This window comes from Ornithorhynchus anatinus, chromosome 14 (assembly GCF_004115215.2).
Source record: "Ornithorhynchus anatinus isolate Pmale09 chromosome 14, mOrnAna1.pri.v4, whole genome shotgun sequence".
In the NCBI taxonomy this organism is placed as follows: domain Eukaryota; kingdom Metazoa; phylum Chordata; class Mammalia; order Monotremata; family Ornithorhynchidae; genus Ornithorhynchus; species Ornithorhynchus anatinus.
The window spans coordinates 37,564,023-37,580,466 of NC_041741.1; the positions used below are offsets into that span (position 1 = coordinate 37,564,023).

The window sequence follows — 16,444 nt, forward strand, 5'->3', positions numbered from 1 at the left end:
TTTTTCATTTTACAGATGAGGTAACTGAGCTACAAAAAGGTTGAGTGATTTGCCCAAGTCCACACAGCAAACTAGTGGCAGAGCAAGGATTAGAACCCAGGTTCTTCTGACTCCCAGGCCCATGCTTTATCCACTAGGCCGTGCTGCATCCGCATACTGTCACCATCGTGGCTCTGAGTAGTGGAAGCTCCCTTCTGTTAGAACCTATTTGCTATTCAGAGGAAAACCCTGCCACTGTGCTTTGGGGTGTCGGGATTGCCAGAACAAATGGAAAGCTTTACCCCAGCCTGGCCCAGGTAACGGGGCCCCTGGAAGCAGGCCTCCTGCTAACCCAGTCTTAGGAAGTTGAGTGGTGTAGTGGATAGAGCACAGGCCTGGGAGTCAGAAAGTTGGGGGTTCTAATCCTGGTTCTGCTACTTGTGTGACCTTGGTTAAGTCACTTCACTTCTCTGGGCCTCAGTTTCCTCCTCTGTAAAATGGGGATTGAGACTGTGAGCCACATTTGGGACAGAGACTATGTCCAACCTGACTTGCTTGTATCCATCCCAGCGCTTAGCACAGTGCCCGACACCATAATGATTGTTATTACTATAATATCTGGAAATTGCCTGGAGGTTTCAGAAGCTGCTTAGCCACAAAAGAGAGGCCTCGCCAGAAACCCGTGGGAATCAGTAGGGAACAGATCATTCCATTCCTGGTGATGGTGATGATGGTACTGATGGCAGCAGATGAACCTCAGAGACGTAATGAAGGCTCTACAGCTTTTTCTTTTCCTTTTCCTCTTCCCATTCTTCTACCTTAGAACAGCAGTCATCACAGCAAGGATGAAGGGGGAGTTGGCCTCTCTGTGTCACTCACTGCAGGAAAGAAAGAAAGTTACTCGGTTGTTGTCCTTTTTAATCCTCTAATCGCTTTCCCTTTGGGGCTATGCATGAGTATTTTCTCTTTCAGAAGTTAAACCAGAGTTTATTTTCTTTCTCTTTAGTGGAAAAGTATTTTCCTTAAATGCTGTTTTACCAGCACCAGCACTCTGAAGCTTATTCATTCATTCATTCAATCATATTTATTGAGCGCTTACTGTGTGCAGAGCACTGTGCAGTGTGCAGCGCGCTTGGAATGTACAATTCTCACATACCTCCTTCTCAATTCTGTTCTTTCTTCTTCCTTTCTCTTCCTCTTTTTCTTCCCTGGCACTTAGAATAGACACAAGAAGAAGGTGCTTCGTAATCCTGGAGTTTGAAGAAGGGATCGTTTTTCAGTGTCGCTTTTCTCGTATTTCCGTCTCAGTGACAACAACTTTGTCACCTGTGATGTCTTAGCCTTTTGTTAATGTGTTCAGTATGAGGCTTCTTAAAATATTATACCTTTTGAAGTGAGAAGTAGGGTATGTCTGGAAAAGTGACTTTATTAACCTTTTCGGAGATTTTAGGAAGTGTATCATCTTTTAGGTAAGATTTTACTGGAGCACATTGAACTTCTTGGAGTAAGATGCTGAATACTAATAACAGTTATAGAAATATTGTACTAATATTTTGTTCTTCTAACACTTAATAAACAGTCTCAAAGTAAAAAGTGTCATATAAGTATAATGTAGATTAATTGGTATTTTACTCAATCAAGAAATCCCAAATCTTATACTCAACTTATTACTGCTAACATAAAACATGGTTTCAAGGACTTTTTTAGAGGGTGGCTGATGGATTAGAATTTAATTCAGAATGAATTCTGATTTTGAACTTATGAATATGCAGTAGACTTTTCATTCTCACTTTAAGTGACCAGTCTTTCACACCTTTGGAGATTCCCTTGAGGCTAGAGCAATCTTATAATATTTGCATTAAAATCAACTCAGTTTAACCCTTTTTTTCCCTGATGCTCTAAAGATTCTGGTTAATATATTATGATCTCGTGTTTAATAAAATTTGAAAGCATGATTAAAAACCATAAACTTTCATTTTTGTTTATATTTAGAGATTGTTTGGCATTTTGTACAGAACCAGTGTTTGCAAGTTTAGCCAACGTACTTGGGAATTGGGACAATCTACCCTCAACGGCGTGTCCCGATATTAAAGATTACCAACTTTATGATGTGGAGACCAAATATGGTTTGCTTCAGGTATGTGTGTTTTGAACAGTTTATTGGTTTCTTCCCTATTTTCAGCTCCATAATTTTTGTGTACGTGTCACAACAATTGCTTATTTGTGAACTAGTTTTTCTGCTTTGTCATCTTCTATCGGTTCCCCTTTTCCTTCCTTTTAAATGTATGTCCTCATTTTTGCTGTCTTGGAAAATTCTGTTTTCTATACAGTAAAACCTCACTGAGTTGGATTCCACTAAACCGTAATTCCCAATTTTACTCTACTCCCTTCCCCTTTACTCTGTCTCTCTCCTTCTGGGCAGGTCCACAAGAAAGTAGCACCAGGCAAGGTAGCCACGATCAATCACCACACCTGCCTGTGATTTCAGGATTCAAAACTGACATTTTTTAATCCCAGTATGTGAGTTAACTCTCCTTGTAGAGTTAGCGGCTTGATTGTCCAGGAAGCATTAAGGGGTGATGAAGCATTTTTTTCCTTCCTTCCTGCTTTCTCTTTGCCATTTGGTTTATTCTTGTATATTAATATGCTAAATAATAGGAATAAAGGTAATTTTGGAAAGAGCTTTGTCATTTAAGCCTGAAAATCATATGGTGTTCTCTCTGTGATCAGGAAAGCATCCAGGTAAACAAAATTTGCTTATTGATTTAATTGCTAGTTTGTGGTCCGAAAACTATTTTTGTGCACCAGTATCGTAGAGATCTTGATCATAATAGCCTTGAATGCTCTCAGCTTCAGTGCCTTCTTTTCGGCCCCAACAACCTAGCATCTAGTCCTCAACTGCATCATTGGCATAGTGGGCAGTGAGGTGGCATGTCTGAACCCCCAGTAGAGTGGTGCTTACAGGCTTTGGCTCAACCTTAGACAGCCCCAGTAATATGCCAGAAGCAACTGCCGGTTTCAAATTGCCTTGATTTCATGGAAAGGTAAATACATTTTAAGCTATAGCAAGAAATCAGTGTGGTGAAACGTGATAAGCGAGACCATTTGCTACTTCTCCTAGAAGGGATCTCCTTGATAGGTGATTTAACTAGAACTCCTGGACAAGTTTTCCCACCCTGGCATAAATTAAAGTGTTGAGACTTTGGATAGAATTGTGAATTAGCTCCATGGAAAATAATTTGTCATTCTTATTTTCTCTGATATACCTGCAGCAGGAAGGAATTTAAAAGGAGACAGTTCTTATTCCAGAGCACTTTTGCTACTCTACTTATCTGCTTGCTATATTTTAGCTTTTTTATTAACTAAACATTCTTATGTCTCTTTTGGCTTTGATAAAAGCCAACTTGAATGACTTGTATAATAAATATAAACTTAAAGGGGAAGAGGAGTTAAATAAGTAATTCTGAGCTTTAATGAAAATGACTCACTAAATATTTTGTGTATTGATTTAAAGCAATGCTATTAGTAAGAAAACAGATTATTTTCTCCATTTACAGGTTTCTGAAGGTTTGTCCTTTTTACACAGCAGTGTGAAAATGGTTCATGGAAATCTTACTCCTGAAAATCTGATTTTAAACAAAAGTGGAGCTTGGAAAATTATGGGGTTTGATTTTTGTATTCCATCTACAAATCCCTCTGAACAAGAGGTAATGAGACTGTCATTATTTTCGTTAAAAATAATTTATGGTGACTACATTTGAAGTTAGGTATTGGTTTAGGTTTCTTATGTAATAATGTTGGTATTTGTTAAGCGCTTACTATGTGCCGAGCACTGTTCTAAGCGCCGGGGTAGACACAGGGGAATCAGGTTGTCCCACGTGGGGCTCGCAGTCTTAATCCCCATTTGACAGATGAGGTAACTGAGGCACCGAGAAGTTAAGTGACTTGCCCAAAGTCACACAGCTGACAAGTGGCCGAGGCGGGATTCGAACCCGTGACCTCTGACTCCAAAACCCGGACTCTTTCCGCTGAGCCACGCTGCTTCTCAGCGTGTGTGTTTCAGGAAACAGATGGTGGTAATAATAGTGTTTTTTGAGTGCCCACTTGGTATGGTACACTGTATCAGTTGTTTGTGAAGTACAGGGTATAGAAGTGGCACATTCCCTGGCCACGAGGAGCTTACAGTCCGCAAATATACGCACCTCTTTTTTTCTTAGCAGTAATGCTATTCCATAATGATATTGAACGCCTAATGAGTGCATCACAGTATCCTAAGTGCTTGGGAAATGGCATCAAAAGCTAAGTACACAGCCCCTGCTTATGATAGAGTGGGTTTCCTTATTCAGTGTTTCACAGGAACATCAGTTTTGCAAATATCCAAAGATATTCTACCTTCAAACCATTTGGCATCTCACAGAAAACCTTCGCAAGCCCTTCCGCTCTTCCCATTCTTTTCTGTTAGATGGTCCTCAAGACTGTAAGCATCTTGTGGCCAGGGACTATATCTGTCAACTCTGCATTTTAGCCTTTTGAGTATTTAGTACAGTGCTCTGCACATAGTAAGTGTTCAGTAAATGCCATTGATTGATTGTGCATCTGCATTTTGATAATGTGCCTGGTATCGAATAATAGGGCAGTGTCAGTGGTGCGTCAGAAGGGCATCTTCACCCCTTGTTCTTTGGAGAAGGTATGAGACAGAGCCTCATACATCTCTTGTGAGGTAACTTTGGAGAAGTAGTGTGACCTTGGGAGTGTGAAGCCCCTTGTTCTAGCTCAGCTCTGACACTTGTCTGCTGTGTGACCTTGGGCGAGGCTCTAAACTTCTCTGTGGCTAAATTACCTCATCTTGTAAAATGGGGATTAAGACGGTGAGCCCAAAGTGGGACATGCACTGTGTCTAACCTGATTATCTTGTATCTTTCCCAGTGATTAATAGAGTTCCTGGCACGCAGTGAGTGCTTAACAAAGAACATTAAAAAAAAAAAAAGAAAAAAAAGAGCAGGCCATTGTCCTGCTTTTCTCTCTTTCCCTTCCTCCCCCTCTTGCTTTTTCTTGCTGTTGCTGCCTAGACAGAAGCACCAAAAGCACAGATATAAGTGGTTACTACACTGAGTATCAGTAATGTGATGAGTGCGCCTCCAACCCGATTTCCTTTGGGCCACATCCAACTTATTTATTAGGTCTGCAATAAATATCGTGATTAAAATGGGGTATAGGATGTTATTTGAATTTAAAATATTTAACCTTTACTTTTTTTACTGTTTGTCTTTGTAGCCCAAGTTCCCTTGTAAAGAGTGGGATCCAAATTTACCGTCCTTATGCCTTCCAAATCCTGAATATTTGGCCCCAGAGTACATACTTTCCGTGAGCTGTGAGACCGCCAGTGATATGTACTCTTTAGGAGCTGTTGTATATGCTGTGTTTAATAAAGGAAAACCTATCTTTGAAGTCAACAAACAAGATATATATAAGAGTTTCAGTAGACAGTTGGATCAGGTACTTTCTCTGCCTAAAAATATTTTTGTTTTGAGTAAATATTGAGAATACAATAAATTTATTAGGTGTCTATGCTCACTTTCCAAAATATCATTTTTAAAGGAAAGATCTGAAATGATAGAACATGTTAGCATTCCTTAAAAATGCATGGCTTGTAACTTAGTTTTATAGTTACTAGTTTGCTAGTCACTGTAATGGTTCCCTAAAAATGAATTGTACTTTTATGGACAAGATTTCATTTTAGCAATTTGTTACATTGCATATAGTTCATAAAATCGAGAGGGTGTGCAAGAACCTGGGAATTGAAGACATGGCCACAATCCTTCAGGTGCTGCAGAGAGCCAAAAAAGAGAATTTCCAAATTTGTAATTGTCTTTTGCAAAAAAAGCATTAAAAAAGAACAAAGGCTCACTTTGAATTGAAAGTATATCATTTATTTAAACTTTTCATAGACATTTCTGCATTTATGATCAGTATCTAATTCTTTTGATAGCTGAGTCGTTTAGGATCCAGTTCACTTTTGAATATACCGGAGGAAGTCCGTGAACATGTAAAGTTACTGCTAAATGTAACTCCAACTGTCAGACCAGATGCCGATCAAATGACAAAAGTGAGTGCCAAGAAACCACTCCAAGGTGCAGCAATGTAGTTGAAATGGTTTGGCTTTTTTTAACCACAGAAGATATCATCGAGGATGTTCGGTGATTGTGAAATACATAAAATGACTTGAAAATGTTGTTAGCAAATATGTTAGTCTGACGGCTAGTTTTTTAAAAGATTAATATTAAATACAATGTATTTGGATAACTGGATTATGAATATTAATATCAATCATGTAACAATTTGGGGGAAGAATGCTTGGGCCTTTGACTGATAGAATCAAAATATGACATTTATGGTTTTGTTTTGATTTCATTTTACATTTTAGTGCTCAAAATGGATGCATATGAGTTGTACTCAAAAACTGAGATACTGATGATATTATAGCCAAGCCTCGTGCAGTCACAGCCACTAGAGTAAATATGTGGAAACCCCAGGGCTCTGCTAAACAAAATAATTATAAATAACATCATAATTGTGGTATTAAGTGCTTAATAGGTGCCAAACACTGTTCTAAGCACTGGGGTAAATACAAGATAGGTTCCAGGTGAGGCTCATATTTGTGAGTAGGAAGAGGAATGGTATTGTTTGACTCTCCATTTTACATATGAGGGAACTGAGGCCCAGAGGAGTTAAGTGACTTGAGCAAAGTCACACAGAAGCCAAGTGGCAGAGCCAGATAGAACCTAGGTGTTCTGAATCCCAAGCCCAACCTCATTCTACTAGGTCACCCTGCTTCTCCTAGAGGGTTTTATGGTTGATTTTCAGTTAATTACAGCTAAAATGAGCTGAAAAATCTATCATTAAACCTGCCCCACAAAACGTGAGTTCCCTCCTACTCGTGCTGCTGATCTTCCACTCTTGTCCCTGTCTCTTACTTAGTAGCAGACTCCAGGCTTAGTGTGGCTCAGTGGAAAGAGCCCGGGCTTGGGAGTCAGAGGTCATGGGTTTGAATCCTAGCTCTGCCACTTGTCAGCTGTGTGACTGTGGGCAAGTCACTTAACTTCTCTGTGCCTCAGGTACCTCATCTGTAAAGTGGGGATTAAGACTGCGAGCCTCATGTGGGACAACCTGATTGCCCTGTATCTACCCCAGCACTTAGAACAGTGCTCTGCACATAGTAAGCGCTTAACAAATACCAACATTATTATTATTATTATTTCCTGGCCTCCAGATTGCTCCTCCTTCTCACTTTACCTGACAGAGCTCCGAACTCTGTCTCCACCTCTCCCTGCTCACCTTCCTGTAGGAGTGATGCTGCTGCTTCTGCTCCTCTGAGGTTGGGCTCTGGGAGAAGATTTTACTCTCTACCCATGCCCTCAGGGAGGAAGCTTCGTTTAAAGGGCAAGGCCATTTTGGGGCTGTGAACTTTAAGACATTATAGTACATATCGTCACAGTAGCAGAGGATATGGGGCACTCAGCTGATATTCCAACAACCAGGCAAGAATGTCTTAAAAAAAATTAGGTTGTACTGTTTTTTTCCAGGATTTGTATACTTTTCTGTACATGTTATTAAAGACTCACATGTTCTAAGGCAAGCTAATAATCTGCCATGTGACAGTAGAGAAGAAGAGTTCTTCCTCATTTTACAACTGCTCTAAATAAAGGTTGCTGTGGGAATTACTTAGAGGTTTGGGATAATAGTCCACTGAAGCACTATTTATGAAGGACCATTATCTTATAGGCACACTGGTAATGAGCAATCTAAGGAGAGGTGAGCTGTTTTGAGAGGTTAATCACTTATTCATTGGTTCACCGATTTTTTGAACTTGGAGATTTTTCCACATTCAAGCATTCTATAAATACAATTTATATGGTAATCTCAAAGATAGAATTTAGAGAGAGGTTTGCAGATAGGACACTGAGCTAAAAGATTCTTTTTTTTTATCATTTACTTATATTTCCCCTTTTGACATTTTTAAATCTGTGCTTATTCCCTTCATATTGATAGGCAAAATTTGTCTGGGAGGAAATGGGATTGATTTGCATGATTTCTCAAAGTGTGCTTGGTTACATCTTTGTATCTTTTTCTAAAACATCTTTTTACTCTCTTTTTGTAGATTCCTTTCTTTGATGATGTTGGGGCAGTCACCCTACAATATTTTGATTCCTTGTTCCAAAGAGACAATCTTCAGAAGTCACAATTTTTTAAGGGACTGCCAAAAATTCTACCAAAATTACCGAAGGTTTGCTTTCATTATTACTCCTATTGCAGCTCAGCATTAATATTTAAAGCTAACTTTTAAGCCTATGAGTGATTAGGCCTCAAAATGATTAAGAATTTTATTTTGCTTAGCTTGAGATGATAGACCCCAGAGTTATTACTGGCATTTATTGATCAGTGAGAGTGATCAAAATTTTCTGACACAAATAGTCTTCAGGTAGTATGTTTTTTAATTGTTAGGGTTGGGAAATTGATAGTGTTAAAGCTTGTTAAAGCCCACTTTGTTTTGCAACGTAAAATTAAGTGGATTTTTATGTTAAATTCTCTCCCTGAGGAGCGTATATAAAATTAGGAGAAGTGGTATTTTCTCTATTGAAAGGCAGTTAATTTCATTGTTCAGTGCCTTAACCTTGTCTGGTATTTTTAATGTGTCTACTACTCGGTGTCATTTCAAGTCATGTCAACAGTACACCAAGTGGGCTTTTTGAAAATGTTTTCCAGAAGGAAATTTGTATCATAATCCCGTGTATAAACATTTCCATTGCAGCTGAGAAATCAAGGATTCATGCAGTTTGGTGACAGCCCTTCCATATTGTTGGTCATCTGTCAGATCATCTCTAATAGGGTTTATGTAACTGGATGTAAAGAGTATACATTTAGAAGGGAGGCAGTTTGTTCTTAATTTGATATCTCTGGGAATATAGCAGTATTAATTTTTAAAACTATAGCACATTATGTGTATTTGGTTGTATTTCCAAAGACAGAGGAGAGATTCCTTCACACAAACTCATGGGTCATTGAAATTAAACACTGTGGTACAGAAAGATTCTCAGGAATCATGTGGAAGGACCAATTGGTTTGTTGTGGTAATCCTACAGAGATTTGTAGTAGGATGACAGAGGTGTTCTTGGCCAAGAAAGAAGTCATTCTCTCTGGCATAGTCATGTGCCTCATATCCTACATATCCCCTACAGTCTGAGAGAATTTCCATATTAATACGAACACATAATTTTATTACTCAGACAGCTCCAACCAAAGGTATATACAGCCCTCTGCGGCCCTCCCCTCCCCCAAAAGCAAATTGTCCTTAGGTGAAAAACACCTTTGGGATTGTATTAAAAGTTTCAGGCCACTAGGGTAGGTAGCTTTTAATGTGCAAAACCAAAAAGTAAACAGTGCCTCTGCCCCAAAAGAGTTAACATTCTCCCCAAGTGTTTCATTATTAAATGAGAAGCTGCTGCAATTCATTTTAACATTTTATTTCAAAATTAATATTTGGAAATATATATCTAATAAAATGTTTGTTTTCCTCCTTTAGCGAGTTGTAGTACAAAGAATTTTGCCTTGCTTGACTTCTGAGTTTGTGAACCCTGACATGGTACCTTTTGTTTTACCTAATGTTCTACTTATTGCTGAAGAATGCACCAAAGAAGAATATGTCAGATTGATTCTACCTGATCTTGGCCCTGTCTTTAAGCAGCAAGAACCAATCCAGGTGTGGAAATAGTTTTGTTGTTGTGGTGTTTGTTTGACCTAACATTTTTTTAACTCCTGGAAGAAACCCTAATGAATTCCAGTGGCATGTGTTCTTTCATCATTTCACATTTTCTTCCCCTTCCTGCCAGAGGTCATTTTGACTGATGCTTATTCCTGCCACCGTTATTCATCCCATCCCCTCAGCACCTGTGTACATATCTTTAAATTATATACTATAAATTCTTTATTCATATTAATATCTTTCTCCCCTTCTCAACTGTTATCTCGTTATGGGCAGGGAACCTGTCTGCTAGTTCTGTTATATTGTACTTTGCCAAAGTTCTTAGTACAGTGCTCTGCACATAGTAACCACTGAAATATCACCGATCGATTGTGTAGTGTATAACATTGACAATCGGTCGAGGTATAGTTTGTATAAATTTACAGGTAAATGTACTCCGTGTTGCTAGAGAGTAAACTAGGAATATAAGTTATTTCACTGCCATTTAAATGGGTGTCAGAGAAGACTGTACTTTCATCACCCCTCCAAATGTGCTGTCACAGTTGGGACAGAAAGAACAAGATCAAATTGGATTGAGCCAGGGCCTTCTCTACTCATGGCATTGCTTATGTTAGTCTTGATTACCACATCAGCCTCTCCCTTCTCCAGTCCGTGCATCATTCCGCTGTCCATGTCATCTCTCTCAAAATCATGATAGTACACATCTCCCCACTCATGAAGCCTCAGTTTTTGTATCAACTAGAATCTCTTCACCATTGCTTTAAGTGCTGAGTACACTGCTCTACACACAATAAGCTTTGAGAAAGTTCAGTGATTTAAGGTACTCAGCCAACTCTCAGCACTACCTATTCTCAGCCCTTTGCTCTTCCCATCAGTCCATATACTTCACTCTAATACCAGTTGACTCACTGAGCCTCACTCTTGTCTCTCTCACCATCTATCCTGCCTGGTATCCCCTCTCCCTTCACATTTGACAGACTTCTACTCTTAGCATCTTCAAACCACTACTAAAATCACATGTCCCCCAGGCAACCTTCTCCAAGAAATCTCTCATTTTCACACTCAATTTTCCCTCTTACTCCATCACCTATTCACTTGAGTCTGTACCCCCTACAGTACAGTATATGCAGCTTTCTCTATCTTTAATGTTTTTAAAATATCTGTGTCTCTCACTAGATTGTAAGCCTCTATTGTACTCTCCCAAGTGCTTAATGGTCTGCACACAATAAGCACTCAGTAAATACTCATGACTGATTATGTTTAAAGCTTAAAACAGAGAGCTCATAGTGGATTACCGGAACTAATTAAGCCATATCCTGAAGTTCAAATCAAAAACATTATGATGCATATTGATTGAATTGTTTTCAGAAATTAAATAAAATATTTGGTTTGTCTTTCTTTGATTTTCATGCTTTCAGGCTAGCAACATGGTAAGTGTAAATATAACTTTTGTATAGTAAGGAACTTTAATGAAACTATTTTAAATATTCACACTGAATGTCTTAGTGAACATTTTGAAGATTACAAAGATAAAAATCTTTAATTTTTTCAATTCAGATTTTGTTAATTTTCCTACAAAAAATGGATTTGCTACTAACCAAAACACCGCCTGATGAAATCAAAAATAGTGTTCTTCCAATGGTTTACAGAGCCTTAGAAGCACCGTCCATTCAAATTCAGGTAGAGTAACTGATTTATGATCTCTTTTATGAAACTGAACCAGAGTGGGATTTGCGCTTCCGCAATTGGCTGAGAAGCCCAGACGACTCCTAGAATCTCCCAATAACTTCTGAAAATTGTAGCTGAAGCCACTCGCTTTGTACTCTGGGATTTATGATATGCCTTGTCCCTCCTCCCCTGAATTCTGCCAAGATTTTAGCCAGGACTTTTGAAATAAAGTCAGAATTACTTTTAAAAGCATAATCTATCTTGTAGTTCCTAAAAAAGGCATTCTGTTGATCCCATCTGATTTGACCTCGTTGAAAGGGGTTTGGGGATATTATTGTAAAGTTAATAATAATTGCATTTCTGTTTTCAATTAAAATAGCATTTTTCCAGAAGTTTCAAGATCTCCATTAAATGGAGCTCTCTAATACTTAATAATACTAAAATGTATTTGATTTTTTCGGAACCCAGTTTTCTCAGTGCCCAAATTTATTCTCTGGTAATTTAAGATTAGGCCCTTGGAAATATACCAAATAATTTTAGAAGTGGGGGAATTGAACTCAGGTTTTATAAAAAAGTAATTAAGAATAGTAACGCAAGAGAGTATTTGATGAACCTACTCGATTCAAATATCCATTTCTTCGGCCAGAAGTCTGCTTAGCTAGCTAAAGGGAAGATCATTAGCAGGTAGGTAATCAGAGGCCTTTGCAGCTTTAAAAAAAGTAGGGGAAAAGATACCCTACTCTCTGCCAGGCCTGTCTCTTCCTCTTCTAAGAAAATACTGGCAGTCCTGACTCATCCCCTTCTAAGAATATACTGGGGTACTCTAAGAAGTTGGTTAATAATTACGTGGTGTTTGCTAAGTGCTTACTGTGTGCCAAGCACTGCAGTAAATGCTAGGGTCAATACAAGATAATCAAGTAATAGTCCCTGTGCTACAGGGTGCTCATAGTCAAGTAGGAGGGAGAACAAGTATGACTCCCCATTTCCAGATGAGGAAACTGAGGCACAGAGGTAACTGACTTGCCAAAGATCACCCAGCAGGGAAATTGCAGATCTAGGATTAGAACCCAGGTCCTCTTGTTTTTCCAGTGTTCCTTCTCTGTCTCTCTTCCTCTGGGATAGTGAAGTAGCTCCTACACTGGGCCATTGGGGGCCAAGGGTGTGTTTTTTGGAGTGGGCTAGTTTGGAGCAGAGTAATATTATTTTCTCCTTTTTGTATCTTGGAGCAAAGATGTTTGCTTGAAGAGGGAAAATGGGCCTTAGTGAAAATACTGTTATTAATTGATGGCAACAATTTAAGTAAATCATCTGATCGATTTTAATATTGTCACAGAAATAAAAAAAACTATTAGAAAATATTTTTATTGACATAAGATTAATGCAGAGATCTTTCCTTCACAGGAACTCTGCCTGAACATCATTCCAACATTTGCAAACCTTATAGATTATCCCTCTATGAAAAATTCTTTGATTCCAAGAATTAAAAATGCCTGTTTACAGACTTCCTCTCTTGCAGTAAGTAAATGGTTTTTCATCATCAACTAGTTCTAAGTTTAGATCTTTATTCCCTTTTTTTTAAAAAAAAATTCATTGAGTTTTGAAACCTTTGGAATAGTATTTGTTTTTATGAGTCCCTTTCTTTTAAGCAAGGAACTTGATGATAGCAGCCAAGCTAGAGGAACTGCAATATTGTGTCATTATGTGGGCCTCTCTGTCATGCACTTAATTATAGTGAATTTTATACAACCCAGTTGTGGCATGTATACCAATGAAAATTTCCTTTCCAATTCAATGGTTTTCTGCCTGAGAACTCCATTGTAAGACTAATTACTTAATCTGTTCCTGAAGGTTAGTTGTGAATAACTGGGTAATAATTGGGGGCTTGCATTTTGTGTGGGTATTTTAAATGCCATCTCTAAAATGTTCAAACTGGGACTTTGAATAAAAGTAAATAATAGCTGATTTATTCTACAAAGAGAGAGTTTGTATTTAAAGTAATTTTATTTTATTTCAACATAATAATCTACTTTGGAATAAAACATTTTGCAGAGGGAAGGCTGGTATCACTGCATCAGTTCTCTCTAGAACCTAAAAAGAACAAATTAAAATGGTCTATTTTCATGATACTACATTGCTGATAAAATCTGATGTGTTCTCATGTTTTTATGTTCAGCTTTTTTTTATGACTTGGCCTTTTCATAATCGCCTACTTTTAAAAAGCTCTATTTCATTCAATCGCATTTACTGAGTGCTTATTGTGTGGAAAGCACTGTACTAAGCGCTGGGAAAGTACAGTTCAGCAATAGAGAGAAACAATCCCTGCCCACACCAGGCTTACAGTCTAGGCTGTAAAAAATATAATGGTATGTTAAATGCAAATAATGTTAGTTTTATTATATAACCTAGCATATTTAAAATTTAACATATATTTTAAATTATATATGCTCTTATTAGGAATTTTACTCATAGCTGTTGTAATCTACTGTTATTTATTTCTCTTTAATAGGTTCGTGTAAATTCATTAGTGTGCTTAGGAAAGATTTTGGAATACCTGGATAAATGGTTTGTACTGGATGACATTTTGCCCTTTCTACAGCAGATACCTTCCAAAGAACCTGCAGTTCTCATGGGAATTTTAGGTAGCGAAATTTTATTCATTTTTTTAAAAACCTGGATTTATATAGATTATAAGAATCTTTCTATTTAAAAAAAAAATCAGACAAGCCTGGTCCAGCAAAGGCAATTAAACTCACTCACCACTTAATCTACTCCTTATCATGCAGGATGAATATAAACATCCTGATGTATATTTTTCTCAAAATTCAGATGAGCACACATTATTTCCCCAGCTGTAAAGTATGAGGCAGATTGAGTTTGTAATTTATTTTACAATGGAAATGAACAAGTTTCCAGTCGTGGGCAGGGCTGGACTGTTTAAGCAGACATTTCACGCTAGACTCAAAACATACTTCTCCTCAGACTAAAACATTTATCCATATGCACCCGGGGGTCCTCTCACACCTCTCTTAGGGTATTCTTTTTTGGGTACTAATGATACATTGTAGGTTCTTCATCTCCTCATCTCAGGCTTAGCACAGGAGAATTACAATTTTTCCTGACACGTAACCACTCCATCTTGGCCTGAGACCAGCCAGCTCCTCCTTGTCTCCACTGACTGGTAATCATTTCAGGTGGCCATTTCCTTTAAAGTTTGACGCTTCCTTTGCAATGTAAGATGCAGTGGAGACCTGTCTCCATTGTTAAGGCAAGCAGAAAGCTTATTTACCTTCCTACATTCACAGTTGTAGCAGTACAGCCCACTTAGTTATGTTCATAAACACATTGTATTGCTTGCTGCTACTTAATAAAAATTAGTAGTATCATGGACTCTCACTCAAGTCAGTTAAAGTTAAATTATAACAAGATGCCAGTTTATCACCCATAACAAAAGTTTTAAGCCCAACATGGTGGTGTTCACCTACTTATTTACAAGTCTAGTATGAATTCTGCAAAAGCAAAGCAGACCCACTGAATAAAATTCCAACTTCATCTTTGGCAAGAACACCTTTTCACCAGGATACTTCCCAGAAGGTTCTTTTTGCGTGTATCTTTTCCATGAGAATACTGGCCAATTCTAGTTTACCATTGGCATTATGGGTAATATTGCCATCTTGGTCCCAGGTCTTAGTGTCCAAATAATATCCAAACCGTTCAAATGTGGGCTTATGGTGAAGATGAAATTACTCTGAATATGCATCAGCCTCACCATTCTTCTTTGCTTAGACGTCAGCATTCATATGTATACACTTAGGACAGAGTTATGTCTATATTTTGATATGTTAATTTATCTGTAGGTTTTTTAACTACATTGTTTGAATTTGTAATTTTGTGTGTTAGGGATTTACAAGTGTACATTTACTCACAAGAAGTTGGGAATCACCAAAGAGCAGCTAGCTGGAAAAGTTCTGCCTCATCTAATTCCTCTTAGCATCGAAAACAATCTTAATCTCAATCAGGTAGGACTACCATCATTTCTTTGGTTTAAGTGTTCAGGGCAGGCCATACACATGGAGATTGGAGAGGCCAATAGTGCTTGCAGTCTGTGGGGGAAGTTGATGGTGGTGAGAAAAGAGAGTGCTTTGTTCTTTGATCAGGACAGCCAGACTTGCAACAGGTGCTGCTCTCACCCATGTCTCCACCTTGGTAAAGACACTGCAACTTGGATGTCGTGGTAGCTACTGCTTTTGAGTAGCCAGCCAGAACTGAGCTTCACTTCATGCCATTCCTGAGGCAATAACCCCACTTGCCTTTCCCCTCTTCACTTCCTCTATCCTTGTGGGAAATGAGTGGGTGGGTCCATTTCTACCGGTAGTGGTGTTTTTGCATATGGTATACATCCACACCAATAGCTAGTAGTTTTTCCACCTTCAAAACCGACACCAATTATCAGTTATCACCCATAACAAAAGTTTTAGGCTCAACATGCTGTTGTTCACCTACTTACTTACAAGTCTAGTATGAATTCTGCAAAAGCAAAGCAGACCCACTGACCCAGTGGTGCCATTGCTGTTGAACAGAAAATCCTTTTTTAAAGGAAAAAAAATCTTGGAATTTGCCCATATTCATTTTCATATTCAGTGGCCCATATTTATTTAAGTACATGGGAATTCTGTTTTTTGATTAGTATCCTTTTTACCTGTGCCGTGATTTTGTAATCTTCCAAGACCTTGAGGTAATTGAGGCTATGAGAAGTTCAGTGACTTGCCCAGCGACACATAGCAGACGAGGCAAAGCCAGGATTATAACCCAAGTCCTTCTGACTTCCAGGCCTATGCGCTATCCATTAGGCCAAGCTTCTTGGGATCCTACAGTACAATAGAATTGATAGACATTTTCCCCGCCCGCAAGGAGCTCACATTTTACAGAGGAAGACAGACATTAAAGTAAATAAATTAGAGATGTATACATAAGTGCTTTGGGGCTGAGGTAGGGTGAATATCAAGTGCTAGTGCAGAGGCTGAAACAGTGCTATAGTGA

At 38.4% G+C, this 16,444-nt stretch overlaps 1 protein-coding gene across 4 annotated transcripts in view; it reads left to right on the forward strand.

The window, feature by feature from the left end:
* SCYL2 (SCY1 like pseudokinase 2) overlaps positions 1 to 16,444 on the forward strand; it is a 50,515-nt gene that overhangs the window by 21,611 nt on the left and 12,460 nt on the right. For 3 of the 4 annotated variants that reach the window (XM_029078904.2, XM_029078903.2, XM_029078906.1), the window contains 11 exons: positions 1,972 to 2,116; positions 3,537 to 3,686; positions 5,254 to 5,475; positions 5,969 to 6,085; positions 8,138 to 8,263; positions 9,560 to 9,736; positions 11,158 to 11,169; positions 11,297 to 11,419; positions 12,809 to 12,922; positions 13,914 to 14,046; positions 15,305 to 15,423. In XM_029078904.2, coding sequence (XP_028934737.1) covers positions 1,972 to 2,116; positions 3,537 to 3,686; positions 5,254 to 5,475; positions 5,969 to 6,085; positions 8,138 to 8,263; positions 9,560 to 9,736; positions 11,158 to 11,169; positions 11,297 to 11,419; positions 12,809 to 12,922; positions 13,914 to 14,046; positions 15,305 to 15,423 — 1,438 coding nt within the window. The remainder of the gene's footprint in view (positions 1 to 1,971; positions 2,117 to 3,536; positions 3,687 to 5,253; positions 5,476 to 5,968; positions 6,086 to 8,137; positions 8,264 to 9,559; positions 9,737 to 11,157; positions 11,170 to 11,296; positions 11,420 to 12,808; positions 12,923 to 13,913; positions 14,047 to 15,304; positions 15,424 to 16,444) is intronic. The other variant, XM_029078905.2, reaches the window with a different exon arrangement.